The sequence below is a fragment of the Malania oleifera genome, chromosome 1 (assembly GCF_029873635.1).
Source record: "Malania oleifera isolate guangnan ecotype guangnan chromosome 1, ASM2987363v1, whole genome shotgun sequence".
Classification (NCBI taxonomy): domain Eukaryota; kingdom Viridiplantae; phylum Streptophyta; class Magnoliopsida; order Santalales; family Ximeniaceae; genus Malania; species Malania oleifera.
Window position 1 is genome coordinate 105145160 of NC_080417.1, and position 12008 is coordinate 105157167.

At 36.5% G+C, this 12008-nt stretch overlaps 1 protein-coding gene across 1 annotated transcript; it reads right to left on the reverse strand.

Moving 5' to 3' along the window:
- Nucleotides 1–403: 403 nt before the first annotated feature.
- LOC131160076 (ATP-dependent zinc metalloprotease FTSH 6, chloroplastic-like) lies at nt 404–3279 on the reverse strand. The gene is given in 7 exon segments (XM_058115398.1): nt 404–745; nt 863–1103; nt 1453–1766; nt 1955–2019; nt 2022–2069; nt 2072–2415; nt 2690–3279. Coding segments are annotated over 7 exon segments (1944 nt in total).
- Nucleotides 3280–12008: the final 8729 nt, after the last annotated feature.

A 12008-nucleotide genomic window follows, 5' to 3' on the forward strand; every position in this document is an offset into this window, starting at 1 on the left:
GTGGATTCCTTCTACTCTTACCTGTGATTTTTCCTTCGATTTGTTTTAAGATTTTTCACGTAAATCTTGGTATCAATTCCTATTTTTTCACTCCTTACTTTAGCTATGTAATATTGTCACTACCCATTCAATTTCTTAACACAATCATGCCTACAATCACACCAACAATAAACATTTATGGAAAGTGACCTATGTAACCTGTACTATAATAAGTTGTTTTTGCTACATCATATCAGCGTCGTTATACCAATTTCTAAAAAGCATGAAGGAAAAAAATTTCCTAGTTCTTATAGAGCCAAAGCCTGCAATTGTGAGTTCAAATTCTACTCATCTTATTTTCCCATGTATGTGTTTATGTTATTGTAAAACTACTCTCCACAACTGTACATTTTTTGGGCTACTACTAGGCTTTGATCATCAGGCGGACAGAGCTTTGGTTTATTTTGTCCTTAGGAACATCAATATACTCGGACAGAATAGCTCTGAATTCATCTCCTGTGAGTGTTTCCTTCTCCAACAGCACCTCCACCAGTTTATCAATTTCTTCCCTGTTATTTCTTACATGGCTCTTTGCAATTTCATATGCACTTTCAATAATATCTCGTACCGATGCGTCGATATCTTCTGCGAGCTTTTCTGACATGGAGTTTCTTGCTAGCATCCTTAGAACTACATCACTACTTTGCACTGCTTGATCAGTCAATGCCCATGGCCCAATTTCAGACATGCCAAACATTGTTACCATCTGACACCAAATGATGCCCATTAGCATTCTTAAAAAATTTTGGATTCAGTTTCTTTCTTATTGATTTCTTGTATGACCAACACGTTAAAACGAAAAGAATGTTTACTTGAAACTCACTTGTCTTGCTATTTGAGTAATCTGCTGCAAGTCGCCTGCTGCCCCGGTTGTAATTTCTGGTTCCCCAAAAATCACCTCTTCTGCTGCCCGACCTCCAAGACCTCCAACTATTCTAGCGAAGAGCTGTTGCTTGGAGATGAGAGCTGAATCTTCACCCGGTATGAACCATGTAAGACCACGGGCTTGGCCACGGGGTATCAAAGTTACTTTTTGTATTGGGTCATGACCTGGAGTCAATGCCCTGCAAAAGCAGAACATACGAGAAAGTTAAGCTCATAATGTGAGAATATTGCATAATATCAGCCTTGCTGCTTCACTCAAATAACCTTATAACTCCTATTTTGGCAGACCATATTTATATATTATGTTTAAGGATTCTTCCATCTAAGACATAATGTTGTCTTTTCATCATTAAATCTTTTTCAAACTGTGATTAGATTTATGTGTCCTTTTTCTTTTTTTTTTTTGAGGCCTCAGGTGCTAATGCTATATAAGAATTGCTCAACAAATTACAATTCAGACAAAATCATACAGCTTAGGATAACCTTATTTTGTGAATGTGTATATGAAACTATATTTGGTGAACTTACGCGCAAACAGCATGCCCAATTTCATGGTAGGCCACTAGAATTTTACATTTTCCATCTGTCATTTTTGTTCCCTCCAGTCCTGCCACTATTCGATCAATCGAATCATCAATCTCCTTTACGGTGATCTTCTCTTTGCCTCTCCTACCAGCTAGAATGGCTGCTTCATTCATGAGATTTGCCAAATCTGCACCACTGAATCCTGGAGTTCGCATAGCAACAATATTAAGGGAGACATCCTTATCAAGTTTCTTATTGCTGCTATGCACCTTCAATATCTCTTCCCTCCCTCTCACATCTGGTAATCCAACAGCCACCTGCTTCATCAACAAACCAATCATTCCCAACTTTCTTGTCATGGTCTTGTCTTTAAAACATTTTAGGCAGTACTAATAAGATATACATGTCTATATAAATATGCAGACTATGGTATTGTCCCTTTTTCTTTCTTAATTGAACATTTCAAAGCCAAAAGACTTTGTGGGAGAAGGAAAGAATTGCTTACTTGTCTATCAAACCTTCCAGGCCTGAGCAAGGCATCAAGAATCTCAGGTCTGTTAGTAGCAGCATGACGATTACCCCGCTATTCTCCATAAATCCATCCATCTCTGTAAGCAGTCGTCAATAAAGACCAAGCACGGAGAATTCGCCTTCGCCTTGTTGAATAGGTCCCTTACTCTTGAAGGCCCCACGCCAACGAACATCTCAATGAACTCTGACCCGGACAGGGAAAAGAAAGGCACCCCTGCTTCTCCCGCAATTGCCTTCGCCAGCAATGTCTTACCCGTCCCAGGAGGCCCTACTAAGAGCACTCCTTTGGGAATTCTAGCACCAGTCGCAGCAAACTTTTCTGGGGTCCTCAGGAATTCCACAATCTCCTGAAAATCTTGCTTTGCTTCATCAACTCCGGCTACATCATCAAATGTTACACCCGTGTTTGGTTCCATTTGAAATTTGGCTTTGCTCCTGTATGTAAATAGATGGTATAGCAATCTGAAGATTAGGTGCACCACTGATGTTGGTTGTTTAGTTTGTGGAATCTGAACAAGATTTTTTTCATACTCAATAGTTCTACAGTAGTTGGCCTCGGTCTATGTTTACAGTAAAATTCAAAGAATACTAGCTTTCTATTTTTCTTTTTAAAATGAATGAATACCACTCTGAACCATGTAAATACGCATATTTCTTTGGCAATTGCTTGTTCATACTGCTAAAGAGAATTTCATTTTTGTGGTCTTACCTTCCCAATCCAAATGGCAAATTTGGGCCTCCTGGGGTATTTGTTGACGATGTTCTCAACAGTAAAGAGCCAAGCAATATCAGAGGAAAGGCAAAATTCCCCAAGAAGTCGAGCACTGCAGCTACCATGTTGAGTTCCATGGGATGAGCAGCAAAATTTACATTCTTCTCTTTCATTTTCCTCAAAAATTCTTGGGGCAGACCGGGCAGCTGTATTTTAACTCTCTGGATTTTGTCAAGTACAGGATTGACGATCTCGGCAACAGCAACAGTCCCATTCTCAAACAGGTCTACCTTCCTCACAGCACCTTCGTCCAAGTACTTTAGAAATCTCGAGTATGACATTCTACTAGAAGTGGACTCAACTGGGCTCTCTGGTTCAGCCCTTACAGGCTGAACAACAGACACTCCAGTGAGGCCTAAAGCAGAGGAACCCAGTAGTTTTCTCCTAGTAATTTTGATGTCTGATGGAGTTCTGCGAAGTGGGTTTTCTCTGTTAGTGGTTTTGGGGATGTGGGTATCTTTTGAAAGGTCTGGAGATTTGCAGGTGGTGGGAAGGTGAGAGACGCAGAGAGAAAGAGCAGGTGACATTTGGTTTATTCAATCTGCAACCTATTTTCAGTGCAAAGTGGGGTCGGTGAGAGAGTTGGAATGGCGCTTTTTCTGTCTTTCTGCTTCTTGTTTTTGTGATTGGCGTTGGAATTGATTTGGAGCAAATGTCAGGAGCTGCTTAAGTAGGGGAGGGAGAGGGAGAAGGAAAAGAAAAGAAAACAAAATAGAAGATTTCCCAGCACTTCCATTTGGCTCATTTGAGAAATGAGGATTTTGATTTCCAGTTTTCCATTTCATTCGTGAAGGTTCTGGTACCTTGTACAAGGTATACACATGGCAGTATATGAAGTAACAGAAAGTCCTGTTAAATTCAATGTTTGATGGCAATCAGCTCTCTCTCTCTCTCTCTCTCTCCACCGCACACTTGGAATTAAAGAACTGGCAGTTTGGATCCTGTTACTGCCTCTGTAATTTATCCACATCAAAAGCATAGCCTAGATGATCCTCGGCATGCCATATCTTATTATGGATTGGGCTTATTAATTTGACATACCTCTTTTGAAGCCATCAACAATGGAGTGTTAATTAACTCGCCCAGACATCCGTAACTCCATGGGTGCTTATTCTGTCTCTATCTATATATACGCACTATCTATACACACACACACACACACACACACATTTTTAAATTTAAAATTTAAAATTTAAAATTAAAATTAAATTTTAAATCAAACATATGACAATATTTCTTAATATTTATAAAATTAGTATATATGTATCTATAATTTGCTTCTTTTTTTTATACATATATAAAAAAAAAATTATAAGTGCAGCATGGTAGACATCTCATATGCTTATGTAAAATTAAATAAATATATGCAGTTCAAAACTAAATAAAAAAATTATATTGAACATCTTGCAAATACATTAAATACTTCAAAATTCACATAAGAAAAATATATATATCACCTAGTCACGATTTTTTGACTCTCTATGTCTCTCTATAATATAATAATTTAATTATAAGAACATTGGTAATATGCATACAACTTTTTTAATAAGATAAAAATCTAATTAAACACTAACAATTACACTCTGTCTCTGATATAATATCAATATTCATCTTTTTAATCAACATGTGCAATTAAATAGTAAAGCATATGTTAATTCTGTATTTAAATTTTAGATTTAATATTGGTTAAACTTAATTAATCATCAATAGTATTGTGATTATTGGTAAATTTCCGTAAGTATATATTGCTGAGATTAAAATTCAATTAAGGAATCTTTAAATATAAAGTAAGCAAATAAATTTTAAGAAACCCAATTCACCCCCCCCCCCCCTCTTGAGAGTTCATCCTCACTTTTCAAGGCAGATGATGATGATCTAGCCCCATTCACTAGACGGTTAGGCAAATTCTTTAATAAGAATAAAAGATTTGCTCGAAAATTCAGACGGTCGAAAACATATAAGGGTGAAACAAGTAAGAGAGAAACAAAAATGAACCTCCTACCTATTATAATTGTAAGAAAGTAGGACATAAAAAACCTAATTGTCCATAACTCAAGAAAGACGCTAAGAAGAACAAAAAGAAGCTATGAAAGCAACTTGGGATAACTCAAGCTCAAGTGACACAGAAAGTGAATTAGGTGATCATGAGATTGCTAACATGTGCTTCATGGTGAGAGACAACGAGGTATGCTTTAGGTCCACACCAACAAAAGACAAATGGTACTTGGTCAATGGTTGCTTAAGGCATATGACCGGAGACAACTTCAAGTTCACCTCATTAACACTAAAGGATGGTGGCGGATATGTCACCTTTAGAGATAATGCAAAAGGCAAAATTATCAGCATCGGTAAAGTCAATAAGGAACCTTATTTGGAGATTGATGATGTTTTATTTGTAGAAGGGTTAAAACACAATCTGCTTAGCATTAGTCAATTAAGTGGCAAAGGATTTGAAGTAACATTCATATAATACAAATGCATAGTTGAAAATAGTGAAAAGCACAAAACCTTGTTTATTGCTAATCAGGTTGATAACGTATATTGCATTAACTTTGAAAACCTGATATCTCAAGAAGTTCAATGCTTTATAGCCGTAAATGAAGCTAGTTGGTTGTGGCATAGGAGATTACGATATGCTAGTATGGACTTCTTGTCCAAATTAGCAAAAAGGAACTTAGTTGAGGGTTCACCTAGCACTAAGTTTGTAAAGGACAAGGTATATGATGCTTGTCAACTTGGGAAGCAAACCAAGACAAGTTTCAAGACGAAGAAGCATATCTCTACTAGTAGGCCACTAGAACTTATTCATCTAGACATATTTGGCCCCACCAGAACTCAAAGCCTAGGAGGAAAGTAATACACGTTCGTGATAGTTGATGACTACTCCAGGTTTACCTGGGTACTTTTCTTATCTTACAAGGATGAAGCATGTAAGATGTTGATTAACTTATGCAAGAAGCTTCAAAATGAAAAAGGGTATGGCATTCAAAACATTAGGAGTGACCGAGGTAGTGAGGTCAAAAATAAAGATGTTGAGAACTATTGTACTGAACATGGAATATCTCACAACTTCTCAGCATCTCGTACACCTCAACAAAATGAAGTTGTTTAAAGGAAAAATAAGTCACTTCAGGAGATGGCTAGGATCATGTTGAACGAGCATAATCTGCCTAGATATTTTTGGGCTGAAGCAGTGAACGCCGCATGTTATGTGATGAACAAAGTCTCACTTAGGACCAGCCTAGAAAAGACCCCATATAAACTCTGGAAAGGGAGAAGACCGACCATATCTTACTTCCATGTCTTTGGATGTAAGTACTTTTTCTTAAGTGACAAAGAGGACCTAGGAAAAGTTTGATGCCAAATCAAATGAAGGAATCTTCTTAGGATATGTTGTGAACAGCAAAGCCTTTAAAGTCTACAACAAAAGAACTCTTTCAGTTGTAGAATCTGTTCATGTAGCATTTGATGAGGCTAATCCTTTCTCTTCTAAACATATTGATGTTGATGAAGAAGAAGTAAGAAAAAGTTTAGAAGATTTAACAATTCAGGAAATAAAATATTAGAATAATGAAATCAGCTCACCTTTAAATGATAACTCTCAAAGTCAGCCTGAATTTCTTAAGGAGTGGAAGTTGGTAAGGAATCACCCCAAGGACCAAATCATAGGTAAACCTTCACAAGGAGTGTCCACTAGATCATCATTAAAGAATCTATGCAATTATTGTGTATTCCTATCTCAAGAGGAACCCAAGAACATAAATGAGACAATTAATGATGAATCATGGATAATAGTCATGCAAAAGGAGCTAAATCAGTTTTTTAGAGAAATAAGGTTTGGAAATTAGTTCCTAGACTTACTTATCACTCTGTAATTGGTACTAAAGGGGGTTTATGAACAAGAAGGATGAAAACGGCATTGTAGTCCATAACAAGGATAGACTGGTAGTTCAAGATTACAATCAGGAAGAAAGAATAGATTATGACGAGACTTTTGCTCCAGTAGCTAGAATGCAAGCAATCAGAATGCTGCTAGCCTATGCATCCTACAAGAACTTCAAACTTTGCCAAATGGATGTGAAGAGTGCATTCCTGAATGGATTCATAAACAAAAAGGTGTATGTTGCACAACCTCCCAGGTTTAAGGACTTTCATTTTCCTGATCATGTATTTAGACTAATGCAAGTCTTATATGGATTGAAACAAGCTCCTAGAGTTTAATATGAACGATTAAGTGGCTTCTTGTTAGAAAATTATTTTTCTATAGGAAAAAATGGATAGCACTCTATTTATAAAGTCTAAAGATAATGATATACTTATCATACAAATATATGTTGATGACATTATCTTTTGTGCTGCAAATGAGGAGTTATATAAGGACTTCGCCAAATGGATGCAAAATGAGTTTGAAATGAGCATGATAGGTGAGTTGACATATTTCCTTGGTCTTCATATCAAGCAAGCTAAGAATGACACCTTCATAAATTAATTGAAATATATAAGAGACTTGCTTAATAAATTTGATATAGAAGGTGGAAACCAATTGGGAACTCCAATGAGCACTTCTATTAGCCTTGATAGAGATGAGCAAGGAAAATCGGTAGATGTAAAATACTAACGTGGCATGATTGGTAGCCTACTCTATTTGACTACTAGTAGACCTAACATCATGTTCAGCGTCTGCATATGCGCTCACTTTCAAGCTACTCCAAAAAAATCTCACCAAATAGCTGTCAAGAGGATCTTGAGGCATTTGATAGATACTATTGACATAGGTCTTTGGTATCCTAAAGATACAGCCTTTGAAATGATTAGCTATTTAGATTCGGATTATGCCAGATGTAATATAGATCGTAAAAGTACGAGTGGTACTTGCCACTTCTTAGGATGATCTCTCTTATTTTGGTTCTCTAACAAATAGCACTCTGTGCCATTATCTACTACTGAGGCTGAATACGTAGCAGCAGGTAGTTGTTATAGAAAACTCTATAAATGAAACAACAACTTAAGGATTTCAATTTGGAATATTCTGTTTTACCGATCAAATGTGATAACACAAGTGCCATAAATATTTCCAAAAATCTCATTTCTCACTCTACGACTAAGCACATTGAAATTCAACATCGTTTCCTTAGAGATCATGTACAAAAGGAAAATATCATTCTTGAATTCGTAAATACAGATGAACAATGGGTTGACATTTTCACAAAACCTCTTTCAGAGGATAGGTTCATCTCAATATGACAAGAATTAGGCTAATTACATAGTAAAGAGGTGATTTTAGAAGGAGACATTTATGTGAAGGCGTGGTTGAGCCAAAAAGAATATGTAAGTAAAAAATACTGAAGGTCAGGCAACTGACCATACATCATCAGTCGACTGAACCTATACTGACTTGTGAAATACATAGGTCAGGTGACTAACTCTTCGAGCATAGTCGACTAACCCGGGGCGGTATAAGTATTTACTATTTGTAAAAACCCTAACTTTTCACATCTCAGTCAACTGACCGTATATCTCCACTCTCCCAAAGTCTCTCTCTTTCATTCCTAAGTCCTATTTCGTGAAAATATCATCGATTAAACTTCAAAAGATCCTTCTATCTTTTATTTTTCATCTCATTTTTTAAAGATTCAACCAGTTATTTTCTCAAAATCATGCCTAGAACCAAGCACATGGCGAACCGAGGTCCAACCTACGGAAGGGATGATTCAAATGACATTGAGCGATGGTTAATGTCACCCCACGCCAAACAAGTATATCGAGAACATCTTCGATCTATCAAACTTATTTTCAGTAAGGTTTTAGATATTGAATTTTTTAGAGATGATTTCCTGTATATAGTACCTCTGTTTACTGCTTTGGGTTGGGAAAGGTTCATAACCTATCAAGCTAAAGGCATGTATCCAAATCTTGTCAAACTTTTCTATGCCAATATAGTGAAGGGAGAAACTATGTATCCTACCCAAGTTATGGAAAATCCTTTTGCAGTAACCCCTTAAACTTAAGCCATCAGACTTAGAATCCATCATGAGGAGTTTTAATATCCAAAAATAGGTTCTTCTTAGATAATGGCACAAGATTTTACCCCTGAGGAGTTTTTACCATTGATTATGACAGAAGCTCCTGTATACTTTGGTCATCATCCGTTGTATCATCAGCTGAACTTGTAGGCCCAAGTCTTACAAAAACTCATCACGTATAATATATTGCCTAGGGTAGGGTCACATGCCCATATTTCCTACCTTGACTGTTTTTGATGTGGTATCTGTTAAAGGGGAAGAAGCTTGACTTACCTAGCCTAATATTAAAAGAGAAGATGCTAGATGGGTTATTCTGCCATATGGAGGCATTATAAACCAAATCTTTAACCATCTTGGCGTGACCACACCATCTACACTCTTTATCAAACAAACCCACTGTGATATTTTCTCATCTACTACTATTAAGAAGATGGGTTACATCAAATATCAAAGACATGGTTGGTTGCCAAAGGGCAGAAGGGGACGTAGAGAACCTCAACAAGCACCTAAACCCTAGCAAGACGCACCACCAGCAAATGATGTCCCCTAATGGTTTTTATCTTATCAGCAGCGGCTGGCTAATTTCCATGGTGAAGTGCGTACTGGTTTCAGTTCACTTCAATCAAGTCTTACTGGTCTTGATTAGAGGATTGGACACCTATAGAGCTATATGGAAGGTTCTTCTTCATCACGAGGCAAAGCTCTAATGGAAACAAGTTTTGGAGATGAAGATAATGATGAGGAGGAGGAAGGCACTGAATCAGATGATTGCAATGACGATTAGCTTTGTCTTGATTCTAATCTTTTCAAACAATTTGAGTTGTAATATTTGAACTTCTTACAGCTCCTCACACTATTTTCTTATCTTCTCTTTGATTATCTTAGGTATGACTATTTTCATGCTAGAATTTGTTTCTATTGAATATCTTTCGCATAACGCGTGATGCATATCTGGTATGCATATTTTAATGAATGTTTGACTTGAGAAATTGCATGCTGACTTATGGACTATACTTATGAACTGAATTCTGAATTTAGGTCCTATGTTGCAACGCATGTTAATTTTGTTCAGTTACCCTTTTTGTTGATATCAAAAGGGGGAGAAATATTGGCAAAATGAGAATTTGTGATTGAAATATGAACATATATTGAGGGGGAGTTATTATGAAAACATGATATATATTGAACATTTCTGAATGCTTGAATGATATAAGTATTGAAATATAAGTTGTAAAAACCTGAAGAATTATAGTATTTAAATAATTAAAGGAAGGAGAAAAATGGAATTTCAAAAAGAGTATTCAGCATGGTCTCGTCGATGAGCGCAGAGCATTCGTCGACAAACAGGCTTCTTGGGATTGTTAATATGGACACATGCCTTGTCGATGAGAATTTACCGAAAGGGTTGTTTTCAAGGCCTACAATTCGTCAACAAGGGTTAAGTGTTTGTCGAGGAATCTCTTTTTAGACTCGTCGACGAGGTGACGTGGCTCGTTGATGAGGCAGCAGTGTATAAATATGCTTAACTTGGGTTTTCAGTGAATTTTTCATTCAACATTTCTCTCTCTCTCCCTCTCTCTAAAATCATCCTCCCCACCTTCTCTTAAGATTTTAGACTTCGTTCTTCACCGGTTCGACAATCGGAAGCTGCCACATTACTCTTAGGAAGATTCTTTTCAAGTCTACTGGAGTAAATCATTGGCTAGGCCAACTTTGGCACCATTCCAAAATTTAAGTAAGTTGGTGTTGACCCTATGGGTTATACCCTATTTTGATTATGACAAATACTCTAGTATTTTATGTCTGTCAAGTTTGTGTGCAGGTTCATAATAACAAGATCATTTGATGGCACGTGAAAACTTAAAGACCAAAGACCCTGAAGAACTTTTTCTTGTTGTAATTTATATTATTTGGGTCTGTAATAGTAATTTAGGGAACATGGTCTATAATAATTAATGTCTTACCTACATGATAGGATGGATAAGCTCAAGACCATAGATGGACCTTAGCGAACACCCTTTGGTCGATCGACACCGGATTTTTTTGGTGCTCTCAAACTAAAAAGGACCTAGAAATGACCCCAAGACACTCACTCATGCATATATATATATATATATATATATATATATATATGAATGGTCATTTGAATAGGGTGTTTGCATGCTTAAATAGGACTGAAATGCTTTAAATAGGTACTTTCGGTCGACTGTACTTCCATGTACAAATACGCCCGATCGACCGAACCCGAACCAGGTCAACAGTTTGACCACAATCCGGTCGACCGAACTGATATAGTTCATTTATGCCCGGTCGACCAAACTCCCTTTGAGTCAACTTGTTGACCACCTGGTCGACCGAACCTCAATAAATTTCCTTTGACACATATATCCGGTCAACCGTGTCCCCAATTCATTTTCGCCCTGGTCGACCGAACCTCTCGGGTTGCCCTAAATTTTTTACCTTGGTTAAATATTTTAAACAGGGTTAATTATTTTAAAATGATTTAAAACCTTCCTAATTATTCCCAGTAGGTCCCTAACGGTTATGTTTTAGGGGTTGTCTTTAAATACACCTTCATTTGGAATAATTAGCAACAAGATTAGAAAAACAATTAGCAAAAATCCTCTGATTCTTAAAAGCTTTATTTCTCACATCCAAGCCTTATTTCTTCATTCTTACTCATCCTTATTGCAAATCTTGTTAAGTAAGAGTGCTATTGTGAGTATCTAGTTAAGCTTACACTCTCGTTTATTCTAATTGATTGATATATATTTTTATCCGAAAGAGAGCTTGAAGTTTTTCTAGGAGACTTCATTAGTAAGTCTTCCATAGGAAAACGTCGTAAAGCTTGTGAGTTTTGCATCATCATTGCAATACTCAAGAGTTCGTATTGCTTTTTTTTTGTGAAATAAATTTTCGCAATTCGATTTCAAATATCTCGTGTGATTTACTTTGAGAAATATTTTACTGAGATATTTGTGCATATGCGAAAAGATCTTTGTTGAAATATCCTTTGATTGATTTTATCTTCTTGAATACAAAGATCAAATTATTTTATAAATTAAATTTGAATATCTCTTGAGCCTTATACATTGAGAAATATCATTTGAGATATCTAAAGTATTGCTATCATCTTTGCTTGAGCATTGTGATTGAAAATATTGTGTGACACAAAAATAGCATTATTTGTACTCTCACGCACTGATTGAAATATTTGCATAATTATTTGAGAG